Here is a 23,802-nt window from a genome sequence, read left to right on the forward strand (position 1 = left end):
GGGAATGTGTGGGGAGAGAGATAATGAGCCGGGTAGGTTTCAGTGTTCGCACCATACCTTTATGCACATGAAGCAGAGGTTATTTTTTGGCCCATTACGGTCAATGTGTTTCATGTAGGATGTTTTATGATCTCATTGTGGCTATTTGTGTTCACATCAATCTGAGGCTCATTGGGTTCCTTTTTATCCTATTTGGTTGTTTCCCATTAATTTTCATATTGTAAATGGCAACAAAAAGCATAGTGCATCTCAGTCATTAAGAGTGTACCCAAAATTATTTCAGTATTTTAATTCAGAAAGTGGAACCCTTTTAGATTTATTACAAACTAACTTTTCATTTATTTTTGTTTATGTTTATGATTCTGGCATGCAGTTAATGACAACACAAAATTCAGCTTTCCAGAAAAAATTGAATATTGCAAAAGGGATTTTTAAGACAGAAATGTTATATTGCAGTCTCTACATGCAGCTGAAGTTAGTCATAGTCAATGAAGCTGGATGGCTGGAGAGTTATTTCCAAGCATTTCAATGGAAAATTTAGTGGAAGGAAAACATGTGGTAGTAAAAAGGTGCATAAGCCTTAAAAGGACTCTGAAGGAAAGTCTGTTGGATAATATGTAAAATTTACCTTTTATTTATTTATTTATTTATTTATTTATTTATTTATAGCTAAATATCATGTTATAATGTTACTGCGTTATCAAAAACGTGCTTGATACACCCAAAGCAACAAAATAATTTTTTCTTTATAATTTATAACATTACAATTTCCCTCAGAAACTCAGTTCTAAATTTTACATAAAAATATAATCAATCTGCCTTCTCGATCAACCATATTTTTGTTTATATTTTACCTGGTTTAATCCTGAGATAAACGCTTCTGTCATGTTTCCGTTCAGAAGGCTCATTTCTTCTGCACCTGCTCCTCCGTCTCCTCCTCCCTCTGGTCGCATCTTGCCACCAGACAAACAACGAACACCTCACCGGACCTCAGTGAGGACGGCCAGGTTGTTGTTCAGAGCGCGTGTGTCACTGCGCGCTTGGCTCGCGGCTACAGCAGCTGTGTAGCCCCAGACAGCGCTCGCGGACTCAAACGTCAAGGTACCAGAGCCGCTGTCAGCGAGACATCCGGTCGTCCCCTTCAAAATAAAATGTGTACCCAAAGATACGTGGTGGGCAACGATGATAGAGGACATGGAATCTTACACACACACACACACACAATATATGTATGTATGTATGTATGTATGTATGTATATATATATATATAGAGAGAGAGAGAGTAACCAATTATAAAACAAATAATTTTGTCAAATGCCATCAAGCTGGTACACATCCAGTATGTTCAGCAGTGCTACACTTTCTACTAATCAAAGGCAGATCTAAGTTGGTGGGGTTTTAGCCTTGACTTAAAGGAACTCGGTGTTTCTGCATCTTTGCAGTTTGCTGGAAGTTTGTTCCATATTTGTTCATGCATGTTTGAGAAATTCTTTCATTTCAATGTCAATGTCAGTTATGCAAAACGCCTGGGTGGACCTAGCCCTGCCTTCAAGCTCGGCGCCTCCTCAGAGCTGGAGTTTCCAAGCGTCTAAGCTTCCGCCTCACAGAGCACCGGTTGACTCCATCACTCAGGCCCTTCAGACTAAGATAAAAGTATTGTTAAAGGGTTAACAGAGGAGCGATGCTGTGATGACTTTCTGATTGTGGAGTTTCAGAAAGAGCAAAAGTCTTAAAGAGATAGAGGTCCAATTTCAAGGCAGAATTTTCAACAAAATTTCATTCAATATGTGCATAAAATGTACAACTGAATGACAATAAAATCTGTCTATGTCCTTGTTTTCTTTTAAGTCATAACTGATATAAACAGAATTTTTACAACCAAAGACAGTTAATTAGGCTATAAAATGGCCGTATGTGCCTTGAAAATACAAAATACTGCCCCTTTAAACATAAAAACGTAAAATAAAATTAATGTTTTCACTTAACTATTATTTATTTTATTACTGATTTATCATGAGATAATCCAGTCGCCAAAACAAATGTGTGGAATAGTTTGGTTATTTTTCGGAAATTATCATTTAAGTTTTAAAAATTAAGAGAGGGAAAGAGACAATTACGTCTTATTTTGAAAAACCAGATTTGCTGTTTCCGGTGAGCCTGTCTCACTCCACGCAGCTGGAGCGGCTCGCGGTTCCAGCGCGCGCGCCTCTCTCTTCAGTCAGCGGAATACAAACAGACCTGCTCACAAAAGAGGACATAACTGCTTTCTGGGGCTTTTTCAGCCTAATTTTTCTTCCGTATTTTTACTCGGCTCGCCTGTTGACTATGGGAACACGAACTGACACACACGCTCCGGGAATTTAGCGCTGAAGATGCCGCTCAGTGACAGCTGTTGACTGACAGACAGACCGGTGAGACGTGACGGACAGGTACCCCGCCGCGCTCCTCCAACCTATGGCCTGAAGGATAGTCAGCAGACAAGATGCTGTGACCTCGAGTGTTTATTCTGGACTTCACCGTGCTGGAGCTGAAGTATGGGGCTGTTATAGGCGGTAAAGCGGAGACTTTGGGGGGGTGGGGTGGGAGGGGGGTCTGTGTCTGAATTTTGTCTGCGCTCCGTCCCCTCCGGTGGACACTGAACATACCGGAGACGCGGACGGAGACGGCGTTGCTTTCCTGTCGTCTGTTTCGGCGGAGACATGGCAGCTGCCATCGCCAGCGGTTTGATCCGCCAAAAGCGGCAGGCCAGGGAGCAACACGCCCACCGACCGACTGCTCACCGGCGGCGGAAAAGCCCCGGTAAGAAGCAGGGGCTGTGCAACGGCAACCTGGTCGACATCTTCTCCAAAGTCCGGATATTCGGGCTGAAGAAGAGGAGGCTAAGGAGGCAAGGTGTGAAAACGCACGCACACGCACAAATCTAGTTTCCATTCACGCCCAAACGGCTTGTGCACAAACACACTCTGACATACACACACGCACACACACACACACACACACACACACACACACACACACACGCAGTCATGTGTTGTAGTGGCCTATGGTTCACTAGTTTGCAGGTACATCCATTATTGAAGCCACAGATTAGTCTGTCTGGTCTCAACCCCCCTCCTGAGTGTCTGTGTGCCTCACACTCTAAAACTCATAATTTAAAGATTCAGCCTCAACAAATTGCCTCATTTCTCCTTTTACCAACTCACCCTGCGTGAACTTTTGTTTTTCCATTTGTGATGAAAAGAAAAATGTCAAAAATGTGCTCCATTCAAATCTCAGACTTCACTCTATGGTGATAGTTTTGGGTGGAATGGCTCACCACTTTGGGCGGCATCACATAGGGGGCAACACAAGCACTTGTTGCACCCAGAGTTTATTTGTAATATATTTATTTGATGAAAATTGACAGTATATTTATTTCTATATACACTAAATAGAGATTCTTTCAAATACACGTGAAAACGAATGAACCCTTTTCAAGCTCGGCTCATCTGTCCAGAACCGCCGCTGCTCGTTTTCCAATCACAGTCTGGATCCAGCCCCTGTCAGGAATGAGGAATGATTGCATGTGCCGCAGGAATGAATGCAGCTTAATGAGAATGTTGTGATTGTGTGCTATGGGAAGCGTCGGGGAGATGAGTGCCGTTCTAATCAATTGATTGTGTTGGAAACCAGCAGGTGATGGTATACGGCACGGGAGGGAAGAGGAAGGATTTGTGTTGGTATGGATTGGTTCTTACTGGTTCGGTACCTGCTTAGTTTTCCTTTCTCTGTCTTCTGGCCTCCTCCCAGCTTCATGTCCTATTTTTCTCTCAAATTTTCTTCCCTTTCCTCCTCGTGCCCCCTTTCTTTTTCTCCTCCTCTTGCTCTGCTCTAATCCTCTTCCCACCTGAGGTCTTTCTGTCCCTCCATCTTTTCCTCCTCAGATCTTTCCACCCTCCTTTTCCAGCTTCATATGACTTCCCGCCCCCCACCTCTTTCTGCTTCTTCTGCTTCAAGCTCTCCATTCAGTCACAAGAACCACTTATATATGTATTTACAAATAATCTCATTGCTGTGTGTGCATGAGAAAAATTAGCAACATCCCTGTCTGCCTTCTAAAGGTTTTGGACTAATATTGATCAGTTCAGTTTAGTCAATTCACTTATTTTTTTATTTTTTTATTTTTTTAATCTAATTTTGTGTGAGATTTTAGCTGAAACAAAAGCTGCTAACAAACTTGATCTCTGCGCCGTTGGGGCTGCATAAAAGCATAATAGAAACTTCAATCAAAAATCTAATTTTCAGCTTTAAGAAATTCCTTTTGGCTGAGTCACACCGTCGGGAGGTGAAATCTATCAGCCATACATCAGACAGGGATTCACAGTCTGTAGAAAAGGTTTTTTGATAGAAAATTATGTTTTACGTTTAGTTTCATTGATGAAAGTGCGTGACATCAAAGAGATGATGCTGGTAAGAGGAAGGAGACGGCAAATGACCTTTCTAGCAGCTTCCCCAGACCGTGTCCTCTTTTCTCCACTGGGCAGGGTCTTCTGCTTTCCTTTTCTCTCTCAATAATTATAATTTTTTAAATTAAATTCCATTGCTACAAACACATCCGGTGCTCATTTGCTGCTTTAAATTATAGACCTATTTACAGTAGAGGAAAACAAGAGATTCTGTCTGTTTGGACGTGGCAAATAATTGTCAATTTCCCTTATCAATTAAATGCGTTTTAACAATGTGGAAATGATTGCTTCCGACAGCCTGAGGTGATGAACTCCCTCGTTGTTTGCTTTGTGAAATAGCTACAGGTTTACGAACATAAATGCTCTCATATCGTGTCTGAGTTGGGCAACAGAAAAACACAAATCTGTGTCGTTTTGTCAAAGTATTCTTCCTCTCTGGATTTTTTTTCTCACTTTGCAATCACGAACTTCATTTTATTATGGGGATTTTAGGTGATTCAGCAGCACAATGAAGTGTGTAATTGTGAAGTGGAAAGGAAATAATCGGCGGTTTTCAAAATTCTATCAAACAGAAGTCTGAAAGGTAAAGTGTGCCTTTCTCAACCCCTTGAGTCAGTTGCTTTGAAGAGACGCTTTCTGCTGCAGTTACAGCTACAACTTCTGGGATTTTTCGCTCATTCTTCCCTGCAAAATGACTCAAGCTAACTCAGATTGAATGGAGTCCTTCCACATGTTCTAAATTGGATTTAATACTGGACTTTGACTGGGCCAAATGCCCTAACTCTAACCATCCTTTTGTAGATCTGTGATGAACGTCTGCCCCAGTCTCATACTTTTTTTTGCATCCACCCCCCATCAACTTTAACCAGTGTTTCAATCCCTGTTGTGGGAACAAAAAATACACCACAGCATGATACCACCCCACCGTGTTGCGTGCATGCCAATCAATCTAGACCAGACTCCTTATTTGCATATTTGTGTCACCTGCAACATCAAGCAGGACTTCTTTCAAGAATGCTTGCAAAACATTGCATTGGATTTTCTTAAGAATATCATAGAAAAAGGGGGTTGAAAATGAATGCATGCCACACTTTTAAGATTTCGCTTCACTGTTAGGTGCAAATTTGTAATCTACTGTGTAACACACATACAGGATTTTTGCTGCATTGAAACAAAATTATTTAGTTTAATACTCCTGCTAAGTATTTTATGAGTAATTTTATGCTCATTCTTGGAGTGGAAAGAGCGTTTAAAAACAGATTTTGCTGCAATAAATCCATTCCATGTTTGTGTTTGTTAACGAGGAGTCTTGAGGTTAACAGTTCGTCTGGTTCTGCAGGTTTTTGCTCATAGCTGTGATTGTATAAAATCTGTGGAGACTGTGAAGGCAGAATTGATAATGCGCTGAAACAAGAACTTGCTTCTTCAGAGATGAAAAGTATGGAAAAGTCTGCGTTGAAATAAAGAGGAAAATTTGAAGGAAAAAAAAAACACAAAAATGGCCTCAGAAGTATTTGATGGAGATGGAAATGTTTTTCTGAACCAGCAAACTGTCCAGCTTGCTGAAGCCTGACCTGGTATTTAGTCAGGACATGTAAAGGGGCGCCCATGTCTCCGAGCTGACCCCGATCACCTGCGCATTTCTCTGGAAGAACACGAGTCAAAGGCCAAGTTAAAAGGTAGCTCTTCCTCTCCGGTTTCATGCTACAACGGAAACTTGACTCCAGGTGGAAGAAAAGAGAATCGCTCGAAATAAAAATGCCTCGACTGGATAACCAAACCAAATTGTTTCACATTAAAGACGTTGCTGGTGATTAATGTAACCCAGGGAGAGTCAGGTCTGTGACTGGCTGTCTGGACAGGGCGTTCCCTTTGGCTCGAGGTTGATGCAATTGCTCAATAAGCATAATCAATAAATGACACCGGTGTTTTTCCTACCAAAGTCTCAGAATCTGGAATAACATACGAAAGCATAAAGATTGTTTGCAGACTTGCAAGGAATTCAATCATTATCTTTTCTTGGCATTAGTTCAGGTTTATCACTCCAGATCTGCCGTTTACATTTCAGTGTGTGTCTGTAATCACTTATCGAGCTGAGGTAAATGAGGATCAAATGGGTGCTGCACATGAATTCCTCACTTGGGTGCTTTTCGTTTGTCAAGATGCTGCGTGCGCCGCGATCTTTAATGCCTCGCTCGTATGAGGCGCCGCTCTGTACGCCGTTTAGCGCCGCGTGTTGACGAATTAACAGACAACGCAATATGTCAAATCCGCGTGGCAGCCTTGATTGGCTGACTGATTCAATCAGATCGCATTGTCTCCAAAATACGGGCAACGTGGGAGCAAATCCATGTGCGTGTGTGTGTGTTTGTAAGTGTGTGAGCGTGTGGATGGGGGAATACCCTTTCTCTGGAACAGTCTGGAATCACGAGACTGTTCCCATGGCAACATGAGGATGGGAATTTCCCTAGTAACAAAAAAAAAGGGACACGAGAGATACTGGGAAGAGTGGGAATCTCACCTTGGTTACTCAGGAAGTCTGATTCTGATCAAACGGACAAGCAGTTGGATGAATGGATGCATGTGTGTAAAGATCCACGTTTACGCTACTTGAGATTATTAACTCATTTTCATATACGTATGTGTTATCCTGCTAAACTGATCTAACAAAAGGAGGAAAACATATATAAAAAAACATGGCAGCATAAATGTGCACAAACGAATTCACATCTTACATTAAATCAATTCAATATACCTTGATGCCATTTGCTGGTATTAAGGTGTATTGAGTTTTTGGAAAGGGATAATTTTCAAAACAACAACAACAAAGTTCTTTCCTGCAAGTAAAATTCGTTTTTAGTTTTTCATATCAGCTAGTTTTTTTTCCAGTTGAATGTACCACAGAATAAAGCATCGCTGTCCCTCTCCCACCTCTTGCTGCACACTGGAACTAAGCTGGATGAAAGAAGCCTACCAGGGCAGAAAAATATTTCTAAAAGAACAATTATTGAAAACAAAAGTAATCTGGAATACTGTATTCCACTTTGTAAATACAAGGTGCTAAGTGTGCTAAATGTTTTCAAAGTTAGCAAAATGGGAAAACATTAATTGAAAAATCAGCTTCGCTATTAGCAGGAGTCCGCAATGATGTGTGTAATGAGAACACAAATGTTCTGTCTATGTTTATTTTCCAAAAAAAAGAACATAACCAATAAACATGAATTCAAATTGCATTAAAAATCTTCTTTAAATATTCCTTTGGAAATATAGTTTTAAACTATTTTATAGCATTTATTTCATAACATCTTGAGAGTAAAGAACAAAGAATCAGTCTTAATATTAATGTCAGATTTTTTTTTTCTTTTTTATCCAGTATGTGGAAGCGGAAGGTCTGCCAGGAACACTGTGAGCTGTGAAAACTGCAGCCCTGGTTGTCATCTGCTGGGCAGCACAGCTGCGGCAAGTCAAATATATCTCTGCAAGTGTTAATGAGACCTCCTAGGTAGCTTCATTAGCCTTGAAATGAGGAGATAAAAAAGTGACCACTGGAAAACAGAGAAGAGGCGCAATCAAAACTAAATTAGATGTGTGTATCGGGGCTTTTTATTACCTTTCATCACTGTCCCACTGTAATTAGGAGTGCATTTGGTCAATAAGCTTTTAAAGCTGCTGCTCTAAGTTGTTGCTTTCTTATTTAGTGCAAGGACTGCGTGCAACATTTGTGTTCTCATTACACACACCATTGGGGACTCCTGAAAAGAGCATTGGAAAAACATCTACGCGGCTGAAACGTTTTCGAATTTCGTCTCCTTTGTGATGGACCGAAAGCAAACACTGCTTAGTTGTGAAGTGGAAGAAAAAGTGGATAATGGTTCGACCCGCGTGTAATTTAATCTCAACATAAATCCAGCGGCTCTGCGAAGGCCTCGGAGGTTTGTTAGAGAACATTAGCGAGCAAGAGCTGCTTCATGAAGCTCAAGGAGCACAGCAGGCAGGTGAGGGAGGAACATTTGGAGAGTCAAGATTTGGTTATAAAATAAAATATTTTAAGTTACCACAGAGTTCAGCTCAATCCAGTTGGTAGCTTAAGCTACCAGCTATATTTTCAATTTAAGTTACCAACTCTGTTTGCAACTAAAGCCACCACCAGCTAGGATCTAATAATTTTTTATTTGTAATAAATGTAATAAAACCACAACAAGACAATTACACACTACTTCATCTTCCACTAGTGTTTTAGTCATCGTCTGCATAAATGGATTCGCAACAATTTCAGGTTTATTTGTGAGTTTTATTTGTTTTCCAGTTTGGCACTGAGAGGAAAAAAATGTTGTTGCCATGTATTAAGTTTAATATTCAGCGGAGAGAGGCCACTACGCTGTGAGCCAAGAGCTAAGACGTCAAACCAACTTTAAGAAAACCTCTATTTTTATTATTTTTTTTATATTGAAACTCTGTAGCCTTGAAGATTTCTGTTGGCTGAGTCACAACAACAACCCTGAAACATGTTTATACTTATCTTTATCACAAAACCCAGGGATCTGAACAGAGCCAGAGGGCGACCTAGATGTGTCTCTGAAACAGAAATATCCTTTATGATTCCTCCTAATAATGTTATTAATGATGCATTATGTAACAAGACAATTTTACAGTTTGGGAGAGAATGTAACTGGATTTCTGCATTTTTCCACATCTGAAAAAGTATGAAAATACCTTCTTGTTGATTTCATTTATTTCTTTTATACCTTGGACTTGCCTTGAAAGTTAAAAATTGATTTAACTAAATTGCTTGAGCCGTATAACTCCAGAAGCGCACTGCGACTGAAGAACAGAGGGAATCTGACTCTTAATATTCGTTCTGCAACCGTTTGATAAATCCTGCCTGAAAATTTACTGTCTTTTGCTGGAGTTCACTTTTAATTTGATCATGTCATTAATTTTGTTTTTATTTGAAACTTTTTTGTTTCAAATATGGTGTTTAAATACAATTGACATTTTTGTAAGATTTCCATCTATCTAAATGTTTTGTCCTTCTTTGTGTCCTTCTTTTCTCCTTCCTCATATCATTCCTTTGTTCTATCCTTCCTCCCCTTGTGTTTTTCCTTTTTTCTTACTTCATTTCCTTCCTCGTTGTCCTTCCTTGTCTCATTCCTTGTGGTGATCCTTTCTTTTTTCCTTCCTTTCATTGTTTCTCTGAACATTCCTTCTTCCATGCATCATTTCTGGTCTATTCCTTCCTTTTTCTTGTATCCTTCCCTCTCTTGTTTCTCTCTTTCCTCTGTCCTGTCCTTGTGTCTTTCTTTTTCTTCAGTCTTTCTTACTCTTTTCTTTGTTCCTTTGCCCTTCCTTTTTCCATCCTTTCATGTCTTCCATTCTTTTTCCTGTGTGCTTTTGTGGTTTCATGCACCTTTCCTTTCTCCCTCCATTGTGTCCTTCTGTTTTGTCCTTCCTCATCCTCCCTCTTGCATCCTTCTGACCCTCCTCTTTCTCTTTCTTTCCCTCTGTCTGTCCTTGTATCATTGCTTTAGTTCTTTCTTGGTGGTGAGATGGACATATCAATAATTTAGCATAATTTCTAAATAAAAACAGGTAAAAAAAAAGATTAAGATTTTTAACGTGCATTTTCTGGATGAATCAACTATTCTTCATATTTTTTTTATTGACTTCACCACGCTCCACGCCAAGCAGCGCGCTGGGAATTGCAGTGGAAGTGCTGGTTTTGAGCATCACCGCTCCTCTCTCCTCCTGCTGCTGCACAAGATGGATCCCTCAAAGACGGAAAACACCCCTCACGCTCGGCTCGCGCCCCTCCTGAAAGAAAGACAGAAAAAAACTGGGTCAATCGCAGCTCTTTTCTGTCTCTGTGCATTAGAGGGTGTACCGTCAATGATTCACCTTGTGTCTCTCGCACACTCAAAGGGGATTCCCACTCTCATTATTATAACTGCAGAGTCACTGATGGTGGGGTTCACGAGGAGACCGCGGGCGTGGTCACATGCATCTGGGCGAGCGGCCATATTAGGTGACCGGTGTACGTCTTTTCCGTTTGGTGTTGTTTTGTTTTGCTTATTTCTTTACATGCCAGACGGTAAAATATCAATGACTCAGATCAGGATGACTCAGATTACAGTAAATCAGACTAAGATCTAAAACCTGCTGATTAAAAAAAGACAAAAATCTAATCAGAAGCTTACAAATCAGAGACTGGATTTTCTCCTTACCGTCTATCATTATAAATCTGGATTTCATGATTTTGGGATCTCCTAAAATGTGAAATGTGTCGTTTCTCATCCATCCTGATTCTGAGAGCGTCTCAACAGACGCGGCTACATTAGTAAAGTCGATTATTTCTCTGAGATACATTCAAGGTGCCCTTTACTCTGACTCTGGCAGCCGGAGTTTTCTCTCCTTTTTTTCCTCTAAAAATTGTTTGAGTCTCACTTTTCATTGTTTTCAGGGTTTCTACACTGTTAACCACTTTCTCCTGATATAAATCTGCCTATAATTTCAGTGCAGATGAGGTTAAACCCCAATACTTTACTGTTCCACTTAATTTAATTAGCTCACAGACACACATTTCAGTCACGTCGCACTTTTTTAATCTCACCAATTCTTCCTTCAACACTGAAAAGCCCTTCCTATATTGAGGAAAGAGGGATTAAGAATTTCAGGTTGTCCCATTTCTCCTTTTTTTTTTTTTTGCACACGTTCACACCCTGTGATAAAGGAACAGATACCCCTGTCTGCAGATCAATACACTATACAATCACAAGGCCTGCTGGGTATGTACAAAACTGCTGCGAGGCTGCACTTTAGCATCAAAGCTTCAGAAATAATTTATCAATGTTATTCAAGTGGAACAATGACCACGAAGGACGGATTAGTCTAGGAATCCTGTAATGGATTGGATGTGCTTGACTAGGCTTTCCAAAGGAAATCCCTCAGGATGCAGGAGGTTGCATGTGGTCACATTGTGCTGCTTTAAAAAGGTGTTTTATCACAAAGGTGCCCTCCATGGTGCTTCCAGGATGGCATTGTGCATTAGAGTCCAAGTCCCTCTTGAAGTTGGTTCAAACTCTTTTTGAAGTGTGAATAACGGTATCTGTTGTCTCATTTGTGTTTCTCTGCATGTAGAACCGCAGCTGAAGGGCATAGTGACCAGGTTGTTCTGCAGGCAAGGCTTCTATCTCCAGATGGGCCAGGATGGAAGTCTGGACGGGACCAAAGATGACAGCACCAACTCCTGTTAGTGCACACGACAAACACGCATTCGTAGAAGATGATTAAAAAAAACAAGCAATCAATCAATCAGTCTTTTTACGTTTTGGCCAGTTTAGCTCTAAAAAATGAGGTTGTTTGACTTTTTGTTCCAACATAATCAAATTCGGTTCTGGTCTTGGGCACAAATTTTACTAACTTTGGGTTTTTAGTGATTGGTTTGAGTCATTGTTTTATTTTCAGGGTGAATGATCAAACCAAAAGCTGGAATGAGTGTTTTTTTTCCCCAAGTTTGGATTTATTATGAAGTTGCTTTAAACCCAACTTGGTTAAAAATATGTATTCAGACTCAAATATACACATACCATAAAATGGACACTTGGTTAGCAAGTTGCACCTTGATCAAAAGCTTTTTGTAGCTATTAGCAAGCATCTAGCATAACTGAGCAATATGGATATTTGAGCAATTTTACTGATAAAATTGACAAAGTTTATTCAAATTATTTAGTTTTCAGACTCAGATTGAGCTCTAAGTAATATTTGGAGTGTGAGCACAAAATGTAAAATCTAATCAAAAGTGTGCACTAAATTAAAGTTGAGTAAATATTGAGTGCTAAAATATAAGGCAGAGGAATGTGTGTTTCATGGGATCAACAGATTTAATTAAAGCAAGTATTTTGAGACTGAAAAAAGTTGGAATAAAAAGCAAAGTGAAATATTTCTCTCAAGGCCCAGATATTCATCAGCAGTGATACTTGAACAACTCTCCAAATTTATCTAATATGATGAAAATTAAACCAAATGGTTTAATTTGATGCAGCAGTTCTCTTATTTTCTTTCAAATAAGAGAACTGCTGCATCAATTTCAGTTAGCTGAAGCTAGAGGTGCCCCTGTTACAATTTATGATCGAAATACACTCAGTCAGTCATATCAGCCTGGACTGAAAATTTCAGTATAAATATTGATATAGCTCAGTTTTAGGTAGTGAATGATTTAAAGTGGTTTCTCAGGGAATTGTTTCCGTAGTTTTTTTTCCTACATGCAGCCGTCAGACAGGAGTTACTGATGGATAATTTACAAGTCAGCTTTTGGAGTATTTTCATTACTGACGCTTAGAGAAAATCACGTTCTGAACAGCAATATCACAGGTCCAAGGACTCATCCCCACGTTGGCGTTGCTGTCAGGCCAAAATCTTCAGTCCGTCTGTTTATATTCTGTCGACTCTCTGCAACTTTATCAGTTTTACTCACCATTTTGTACATTTTACTTTTTATGAAGGGTCTAAATCAAACAAAATTCCCAGAATTTCCCTATTTTGTTTGTATCCAAATAGGACAACTTAATTTTTTTTTTTACTTTAAATCCCAGCAAAATATGAGGTACTGAGTAATATTTTTTTTTCATTGTGTTTTGTGAAGTTGTTTTTTTAGCACTTTCATTGTTGCTGGAGTCTTCACATGATGGAAAAAATAACAATCCATCATTTTTCTTCCATCTTGTTCGAACATTGAAAACGGATGCCGTTAAATTCTTAGAGCCTTGACTGAGAGCAGCAGTAGTAATCATTTCTTGACTGCAAAGACAAACAAACATTCTCTGTTTTCACAGTCACTGTGTCTCATTTGGATAAATTTATATTCTTGGTTTTTTGCATGAAATTAATCAAAATGTATTGGCACAGCTGATGGAAAATGTACAGAAAGCCATGAATTAATTAATATATCTATTTTTAAGTGTCTTAAATGTAGATTTATGATTTCCAAATATTATTAAAAATCCTCTGGCTCAAAGAGAAGAGAAGAAAACCCTCTAATTTATTAAATTCAACATTACCAGCTTTTAATCTCTTTTTACTCAATCATTCATAGATGCATATTTCTAATTGCATCTATGAATGCAATTACGTTCTGTAAATATTACATTTGAAAATGTCAAAAATAATATTTAGCTACCTGTATCAATTTTTTGTGTAGTGCATTAAGTGTTAAAACATACCCTTTAATAAAAATGATCGAAAGATAATTATTTAATGTTCATGTGGTAATTTAGGCCAAAGGACAAACAGAAAGGGTTTGATTCCTAACATACAGCGATGCAGAGTTAGGAAATGTTTATTTCAGTTATTGGAGACTTGATTTGCAAAGAAATGACAAGGGGAAGCTTGTATTTAGTTTCTATAAATCACATATCAATAGTGCTTCTTTATTTTTCCAAAAATTCCAGCAAAATAAGAAGATTTCGGCACTAAAAGCTGCTTAAAGCAGCGAACAGCAGTCGACTAGAACAGAAGAAAGATCCTGTTGTTTTAGCACTTTAGAACAAAAATTGCTCCCTCTCCAGTTGCCCGTCATCATTTTGTATTTTTTGTGTGTCTTAAATGCTGAATGTTTCTCTTCTTTCAGTCTGTCAGATGAACAGACAGCTAAATTACGTTTTAATGTCATTTTTAATGTTGTGTCTCAAAGCTTTTCTGCTAAAAGGGGTCTCAGCACCTCATCTAGTCAGACTGATGTGGAATATCTCTGAAAATGAATACCTCTTTTGAACAAAGTACACAATGTACGAGAAATGTGGTGGAGGATAAAGAAAGACATCATCGCTAAGCATCCCTCTCTGGATCGCTGAGTGTAAACAAAGCAGAAGAGTTAAACTGTCCCCACAATTTTATTTGAAAATGTCCTGCGACATTTTCCCTAATTTTAGCACCTCATCTGATGTGCAGTCTCATTTTTAGAGAGGATATAAGGGTTTCCACAAGCTGAAGTACACTGCCTGTGCAATTACTAGGCAAGTGAACATTTTAATCATATTTTCCAACTCCAATCTGTGGAAACGTGAATCCTTATTGGATTTAAGCTCATCAGGTGAAATGTGTTGTGCATAATTTCCAGGCAGGTTGTACTCTAAAAAAAAGATTGTAACCAACTTTTTTCGAAGGAATTCTGCCCTCTTGTGTCAAAATGTTCTGCCATGTGCACAGAACTGTCAAGCATTTTGTTGAAAAATAGTCAACAGGGATGCAAGAAATATATTGAGGGGAAAAAAATAGGAACCGCAACCTTCCTGGAGAGCCCAGAAGAACAAGATGTTCAGAGCTCAGAGACGGGGAAGACTGAAACCCGGCCATTACTGAACGAGAATCATGAGATGAAACGTCAAAACTGGACCAAGAAATACCTGAAAACAGATTTTTTTAAAGGTGTTACAGACTGATGATATAAGTGTGTCTGAACACCCAGCTCCACTTTGACTGAGACATTAGTAAGGCTTACTGGTATGTACTGGTGTTATTACAGATGAGCAAGTTGGACCTTTTCAGGCTCAAGATGGACTATAAATCAGCTCCCAAACCCAGTGGAAGTGGAAAAATCTTTGAAGAAGCCAATGGTTTTCATGTGGGATGATTCTCATCAATGCACTAACGTACTGCACTGAAATGCTAAAACTGACCAGGAACAGATGAAGAAACCGCCTCCGTGAATGACGAGATGCACTTATCCAAGTTTTAAACTCTCTTTCATCTCGTTTTAGTAATTAGAGCAATTAGCATTACTGTGTCTCTGTATGCATTTTGCACTGACTCTTTCATAAGTCTACCAGAGTTTCTGAATCCAGCATGTTCTGTCACAGAGGTGGAAAGCTCAAACGTAGAAACAATCCAACCTTGCTTTGATACCAGAGTAGCCTTCCTGTTGTCTTCTAAACTGTGACTCTCTTTAAGTTGCAGCCTGAACGAACCTCTGGTGTTGAGTTCAACATAGTTTTATCTAAGATACCTTATTGCATTCTCTCCTGACTTTGTTTTTAACAGCTTAATATTAATATTTTCACACTTTGAGTCTTTTTCACACATTTACAAGTTCCACACTGATGGCTGTTGCTGTTAGGGTGACCTAGTAGCTTAGCACGATGTGTTTAATGATGAGAAAAACATGAGATTTTAGAGATTCTGACCAGTTGGTTTCTCTTACATGAGTTTCTCTTTTTTATTTCCAAAGCTGCTGCTGTAACGCTTCAAACATATCTCTATTTAAAAAGAAAGATTCTACGATTTTCTTCTTTTGGGCCATGAAAATCACTCAACAACTCATGACCTCTTCTAGATTTTTTATGAGAATTACTTCTGCGATTGTCAAGAGGGTTACAAAAAAAAAAGATACAGTTTTTGTACTGACACAAGATAATTCAAAACATTATGGCTGCAGTTCAAAGCTCTGTCTGTTCCTGTACCGTCACAGAGTGCTGCTCTTTAGACTTGACCTGCAGGGGTTATGAGCTACTGAGCCTCTTTCTAAATTAAATGAATTGTGAGTGATATTAAAATGTCATAAAGTCTAAATTGGCTTTGTCAAAGTATCATGTGGGACAGAAAAATAGGGTCACTTCTGACAATCCCAAGGCATAAATAAGAAATACAACTAAACAAAAGAGATAATTTGAAGTAAAATATAGAAAAACTGTATACTTTTTCATGTGGAATAAATTAGAAAACCACACATTTCGTCCCTCTTATGTCCTAACAGAAACATGGAGAACAGTAGTACACCGCATTTGACAGTATGATTGCTCAGTTTTAACCTGACATATTTAGTTTGGTTCTTCCAACTGTTGAAGTGAGAGCGAACAGACCCAGAGAGCTCTCCGAGGCCTTCAGAGAGGAGATTAAAGCAGCTTAGGGGTCTAATGAGGGATTTAAAAAGTGCTGAAAACAACTTCCAACATGGCCACCTGTGGCTGTTCAAGCAATTTCACCCTGAAAGAAGACTTGAACAGGCTATATGAAGAGTCCAAAACCCCTAAAATGTCATTGCTAGATGCATAGCAGACTCTTTCTTTCTTGATACGAACATGCATGCCTGCACATCTTGAAAAAGACTGCATGAGTTTAACTTTCATGGGAGATGAGCATGGAAGCATAAACCAAACATTCTGTAAAAAAAAAAGTACAGAATGTTTGGTTTTGCTGTGGTTATGTTTTTATTCCAGCTCATTGTCAGAATCCAACATGAGTTTTACTGGATATCAGAGGGTTAAAATGTGAGACTATCTGTAGAAAAATAATAATTAAATCAAAGCTGAAACAGACCTGGACCCTGAAACATGACAATGACCCAACACAGACCATTAAATCCACCCAGAACTGGACTTAAAATGGGCCAGACACAAAAGAAAAGAGAAATAATTTTAACTAATGATGGGACTAGTCCTGACTTTTTCATCACCTGTGAAGCACATTTGTTTCTATTAAGTTTTTAAAAAAATCATGATTAGATACTTTCTAGCAATCAGAAAACCTCAGTCCCGTTTTAGTTGAGATTGTTTAGTGAAGTCTCAAACCGTCTGATTTTTTTCATGTTCTTTTAAAATTAGGGCAGCATGTGATTAATCTAAAAAGTTTAACGTATTAATATTGCATAATGCAGATTAATAGCTTTACCTATTCTATTTTGACCTAAAAGTCTCTCTACCGCAGAGGGTAACTTCAAAGCAGGGCATTACACGGTCTTGTACTGTGCTGAACAATACAGACTGGGAAATGCGAGTGAAAAGACGAGTGAGGAGAGTCAGACTGATGTGCTCGATGGAAAGTTTTAGTTTAAAAAATACCATGATTAGAGTGGATGCCCTGTGCAGAGGATATAGACCTCAATGCGAGTTCGACTCCTGTCCTCGGTTCCTTAGCCGCAAGTCTCTCACCATCGTTTGCTCTGTCCGCTTCCTGTCTGATTACTGCCAAATAAAGGCCTGTAGCACCAAAGCAATTCTTAAAAAAATACCACAATGGTCTTCTGGGTAAAACCACGGTAATCTTCCACCGAAGCACAACCAATTTAAAATTTCTGAATTACATTTGAAACAAAATGACTTCTTCCTGAATATGAAGTCATGGAAAACTGAGATGTTTGACTTGAGACAGTAAAACATTTTCTTAAATGAAAATGTGCATTTTTACATTTCAAGGTTACAAAGTTAACTATATTGATTAATCACAGTGCGAGAGTGTGATTAATCTGATTACATTTTTTAATCGCTCGACAGTACTATATAAAATGCAGCAACATTCATTAATGCATCTAAAACACAAGTTTCCATTTTAATTCCTCTTGTGTTGTTTGTCCTCAGCTCTGTTCAACCTAATTCCTGTGGGTCTGAGAGTCGTGGCCATCCAATCAGTCAAGACGGGTCTCTACATCGCCATGAACGGAGAGGGTCACCTTTACTCCTCGGTGAGCACACCGGCGACACGCGCAGACAGGCTTATCAGAAGCTGCTAACGGACGCCGTCCGCCATCACAGCTGTCGTCTTCAGCCCTGGCAAGAACGGCGTTTGGTTCCTCTTGGTTTTAGATGCGCTGCGGTCCCCTCGGGAACTTTAATTAGACACAAACGGAAATATCGGCCCGGGTTTATCCACCAGGGTGAGTCGTTGGCCAGTGGGGCTTGGAGATGATGCATCTGTTGACTTCAGCTGTGATCAGAGGTGGGAGACATTTGGAAACTACCTGAGCTTCCAAAGGAGGGATGTGGCTTATTGGATGTCAGAAAATGTTTTATATTCTTATTTTTTGAATTCAAACGAAAACTAGAACTTATTTAGTTCACCAAATAAGGGTTTACAAAGGTTGTAACAAATTGATTAGTTTACAAAATGTTGTATCCAAATATCCGAAAAAATAATGTAAGCAGTTAAAATGACATTATTCCCAATGCATATGCAGCACCTTCCACATTTAGTGGCATCCCTGGTAAAAATGTGTATAAAACTTAGACTTTAGAAAATTAACGAGTAAGTAGCAAACAACAGTCAAGACCTTACTTGACATTAATAATCAGGAAAACGGCAACAACAACAACAACAACAAAAAATATCACTGAGGCTGTCAATCTGCCTAAATGACAAATAGTCCTTCAGTTTGAGTGAATTTGACAGCGATGTGTTTCGGTGTCCTTGCCAGAAGCATCTTGGCAAAGACCAGCAGATGTGAAAATGGTAAAATCAAAAGCAAAATTACTCTGAGGAGACGGGGAGAACAGTATGAAAGACGAGGTTTGACAGAGAAATAGAGGTGGGGGAGGAGGTGAAGAGCAAGCAGAGCAGCGAACAACAGAGGGAAGGTGAGGTACAGGAACTGCGATGTGGGTAAGATGGAGCAGAATATGAATTATTTCCATGCTGACTCTTCAGAAGGAGTTCACACTCATCCACCGATGTCCCTTACTTCCTGCTTCATCCTTCCTTCCTCCCCCTTCTTTTCTTTTTTGGGGGGAAGATGACAAGAGGGGACAAGAGGTGATGAGATGAGAGGATAGGTGATTGAGGGGACGGGGGAATAGAAGCGGGCGGGAGGGGAAGAGGTTAAATGAGGGAAACGAACATGACAGCTGAGAGGAACAAAGGTACGAAGAGGGAGCAGGTTTGTATGTGAGAAAGGAAAAGAAAAAGCAGGGTAAAAACTGTTTTAGAAAAGATTTGGAAGAGGAAAAGAAAACCATGTAAACAGATGAGGGAGTTGGACAAGAACCAGGAAGGATTGAGAGGAGGAAACATTGTTTGTAAAGGGATGAGAGGAAGAGAAAATAGTAATTGGGAAGAGGACTAACGGCGCTCTGCGCCGCTCTGCTGGGCTTTCTCAGCCTGTCGCTGAAAGTCACAGATGCATGAGGGCTTCCTGTAAATAATTGAAGAGGGGGAGTACCTCCGTTTGCACACAGCAGAAGTCCCCTCCAAAGCTGCACACGGAGAGGAAAAGTGAGAACGTTTGATTGTGTTCCAGCTCGAGGACTGGTGTCCTGGCAGCTCCATGATAACGAATGTATAAATCATCAACGGCAGGTCTAATTCATCCTGATGTCAGCGCGGTTTGATGTTTAATTGGCTGCTCTGTCGGTCCTGGCAGGTAAGGATGGCGTGGCCGGGCTGGAGAGATGCTCATTAACCGTTACGAGGGCGCCTCCACAAATGAACTGCAGCTCTGCTGTTGACTTTTTATACTTCATATGAAGTGAACTACTTGTTTACTGGACACAAATTGGGTTAGTTTTTCCTCCGCCCGATCGAGGCATGGTGGAGGTGACAGGATGTCGATATGGATCAGGCCGCAGTGCCTTTAACTTCAGAGAAACAAGGAGCACTTGTCAGTGGTCTTTTCTGTAAAATGTTCGGGATAGGGCACCGCATTTTCCAACTGGAAGGAAAAATATTACAAAGCAGGGTGTCGGCTAGCAGAAGTCAGAACATTTTCTTTCTGCTTTATGTCCCAGCAGTTGATTCGTGTTTTATGCTTTCAGTGATCATTCATTTTATCCATTTCGTCTGAATTTAAGGGAGAGAAACATGAGCAAAAACAACTAATCCCAGGGACAAGTACACAATGTAGGCGTAAAAATAAGATACAATGGGACGGACGTGTTCAGTGTCTTGAAAAAGCATTCATTTCTCTTGAAGCTTTCTCAACTTTTTTTTCACATTACAACCTTAAACCTCAATACGGTTGTTGGTTTATATAATTTAAAAGTTCGAATTGTGAAGTGAAGGGAAACTAATGCGTTGTTCCCCGAATTTTTAGGAAATATTCTGAAAATTGTTGCGGCAGCAGAAGGCTCCCAGCAAGACAATGACCCTAAAGAGACAGCCAGAGCTACAATGGAATGGTCTAGTCAAAGCATGCTCCTGTATTAGAATGTCCTAGTCAAAGTCCAGACCTTAATTCAATTAAGAAACAAAATTGTTTGTCAAAAGTACTCCCGGGTCAAAACAATGTAGATTAAATACGGAAAAAAAAAAAAAAAAAAATTATGTTGTTAATAGTTTTTGCCTGCATAGCAATGAACCAAGGATGCAATATTTTAATTAGTCTGATTTTTTTTTTTTTTTTTTTGAAAGAAAGTCATGGAATTGTAAAAAAATTAAACTTGTATTAAGAACAGTATTTGGGTCACTCCTCAAGGGGCTTTAATTAACTTTACAAGGCACTTTAAACAAAAATGTATTTTTCTGCAACAAACATGCAGTCCAGTGTAAGGGACTCTGCACAGCTGGCTGAATATTACTTTAGCATTAAAAATGCAAGTTCATAACACTTGAAATATATTCTCCAACAGTTCTTGCACTCCAAACAGTCTTTCTAGGATAAACAGCGATATTGCAATGGAGATCTTTTCACAATTTTATTGTGCAGCTGTGGTTCACATCCCCACTTTCCAGTTAATTCAGCCCTATCCAGCCTCTTCATAAATGTGTCACAGTCAATCCTGAAAGTTTGGCCTAAAGTTCATGGTGTTCAACCACTTCAGCACATCTTCTCCAGTGCATCAAGGCTCTGTCTCTTTCTCAGTCATGAATACATTTTAGCATCATCCTCGGAGTCACGGAATAATGTAGAATATGCTTTGGGCTACAGATGATTTCTCATTTTGGCATAAAAAGAAGTCAAATCTTTTCCAGCTTAAACGCAGAGTATTTATATTGAGATAATGTTTTTGCATGAGAATGTTGCTTCGTGATAATAGATTAATACTTCTTTAGGGCTAATTCCTTATCCCCTTTATTTAAAACAGTTGCTGCAGATTTGGCCACGCATGCTAGGTTTTATTAACTCAAAATCCACGGCATCTGGCAGCGCCTTGTTGCTGCGTCGGAGTGCGCATGCGTCCGAGTAACAGATGGCGCCGTGTGCAATGAGCTGCTATGTGATAATTATGAAGCATGCTGGGGAAAGTGGGGGAAAAAGAAGTGCTGATGAGTCTGGGACCGTGTGTGAATGAGACGAAAGGAGATGACTGTGTGTCCCTGGGTGTTAGGTGGGAGCGTGTGAGAAGAAAGGTGAAAGAGGAAATTGAGTTTGTTAACAAAGTTGGTGCACATCTCTTGCAACACACGCCTGTTGGTCCTGCACCTGCTGCTGCTTCGTTCACATCCAGAGTTGGAGAAAGTTATGAGAGAAGATTGATATTAATAGAGTAAATTCAGATGCCTTAGCTTATATTTGTAGCCAACCTTTATCCGTAAGAATCAGTGTGTTAATGACGCTGAAGTATTCATCCATGTAGGATGTTATAAATATGCAAATACAATCAGTAGAGCACAGTAGTATACCTGAACGTTGCATAGAAAACACAATAAAGCTAATTAAATTCTGATAACAATGAATAAGTTATTTAGACAAAAATAAGTGGTCACATTTTAATTAATATGCTAAAAATATTCCATACATTTATTAAAAATTGTGCAAACCTTGAATGTGAATTAGTTTGAGCCACGCAGAAAGACACAGACTAGAATGGAAACGTAGCTAATATAATTCTCAATAAGTTGTAATTGTAATGAAAAAGATAAATACATTTGTGATAAATGTCTCATCGAAATATCTCTAAAATAAAGAATTTATTGAATTTTTCTGATAATTTCTATGAATAAATATATATTCAGAAAGCATATCAGTTTAAAGATGTTTTTTAGAAGAGACGTCAATAAAATTGTTTTATTTTCACACATTGTGTTTGTTGAGGTTAAATTGATTTTGTAGCCTACACTATGCAAATATGTGTGTTGTGCACTGTCTGCATAATTACAGAGGCTCAATTACAGCTGTTGCCCTTATGTTTTTTAAACCTGAAGTTTTGCTGACCACCTACCCGCCAGCATTAGAAATGGAAATGGATTCCTACATTAGGCCCTGGATAGGGAGGCTATTTAAATGAATCCACTTCATCTTCATGTTGCTGCTCTTTAAGTAAGACCAGCTTCTTCTTTGTTGCTGAAGGACACAAAGTCACCTTTTGTGAAAAGCTATCTTAAACTCTTGACTCTTAATCTGTTAAGCGCTGTTTTCTTTTTACATGAATTTTAACATGAATTTTACTCAAATCTGATTCATTTAAAAAGATTTTGTAGCCTGCATCTTAGAGAAAATAAACAATTTTTCTCTAATAATAGCCAACTCGGTCACCATTAATGGTTGTGAATAATTAGTGTTGACCTTTAGAGACAAACTTTAAATAAAACTCCAGAAATTAACCTTCCAGCTCAAATTGAATAATCCTGATGCTATATTTGATTCTGGTTACGTTTTTATGTTACTGTAATTTAAGGAACCTTTAGTTACCCATACAGTCAATATTCACCTCGACTAACTTTTGCGCATAACTGTATTTTTAGTCAGATTAGCAACAGCATTGAGTTGGTTGTATTAGTATTATTGAGAGGGATTTTGATGGGTTGTCTTTAGAGTCCAGGGTCCATCTCACAAGTATGCAGGGTTTTGTTTCAGTGCTGTGGCACAGATAGAGGACTTACACCCTTTTGAACGCTGTAGTCCTGTCATTTCATTTCTTCACACAGCTCCAATCTGTCTGGACCGCCGCATGTTTCCTCAGAACAGGATGTTTTCGGCAAACACGGATGTGTGTGCTCTGTACAAATCAAGCAGTGTGTGTCAGCCACATGTCTGTGTACGTAGGTGTGCATCTCCATTCATAACACAGAACCGTGCGGCGCTCAGACAGATCGAGACCCGTCTACATCCGAGCAGATGAAAGGAGGGAGAAAAGGCACAGAGAATAGATGGTAGAACATGCGAGTCGTGACAAACGCGTATATTTTCTAGTAACTAGAGAATAAATGAATTACTTGGAAACTGTCGAGGCTCTTCAAGGATGCCACTCGATAAATTGCAACATAGAAGTACAGCAGGACAGACTTTGCAGTTACAAGTGAACCTTGAAAATATGACCATATTAATATATAATTACAGCTTGCTTTTAACCTGCTTTTGTTTGGGGGAATAGCAGCTTTTATTGATTGACTTGAAAATCTTCTTCACAAGTTCAAAGAATTAAAAGCCTGTGGAGATTCTCCTTGAAACAAGACAGTTTTACAAAAAAACAAGTTCAGATAGAGGTTATTACTATTACTATAGTAACCATGTTACTATAGGATGTATCATTCAGTAATTTGCTATAGTTAAATAAATTGAATCATTTCTTTATTGCACTCCCCTACCCCTTTCAAACTTAAAAAATAATTTACATAGAGGAAATAGATTATTAAAGTACCTGATGTTCAGTTTTTAGAATCATAAATAATGCAATATTTTCATTTTGGTCCTTTCTGAGCATGCTATTTATTTTTATTTAGT

The 23,802-nt window shown here is 39.0% G+C and overlaps 1 protein-coding gene across 1 annotated transcript in view; it reads left to right on the top strand.

Moving 5' to 3' along the window:
* Nucleotides 1-2,169: 2,169 nt before the first annotated feature.
* Nucleotides 2,170-23,802, top strand: part of LOC106956911 (fibroblast growth factor 14-like) — a 34,648-nt gene continuing 13,015 nt past the window's right edge. Inside the window, exons 1-3 of the mRNA XM_015048012.1 lie at nt 2,170-2,892; nt 11,580-11,690; nt 17,789-17,892. Coding sequence (XP_014903498.1) covers nt 2,700-2,892; nt 11,580-11,690; nt 17,789-17,892 — 408 coding nt within the window. The 5' untranslated portion in view covers nt 2,170-2,699. The remainder of the gene's footprint in view (nt 2,893-11,579; nt 11,691-17,788; nt 17,893-23,802) is intronic.

The sequence above is a fragment of the Poecilia latipinna genome, unplaced genomic scaffold, assembly GCF_001443285.1.
Source record: "Poecilia latipinna isolate Pla-1442-1.1 unplaced genomic scaffold, P_latipinna-1.0 Scaffold856, whole genome shotgun sequence".
NCBI lineage: Eukaryota > Metazoa > Chordata > Actinopteri > Cyprinodontiformes > Poeciliidae > Poecilia > Poecilia latipinna.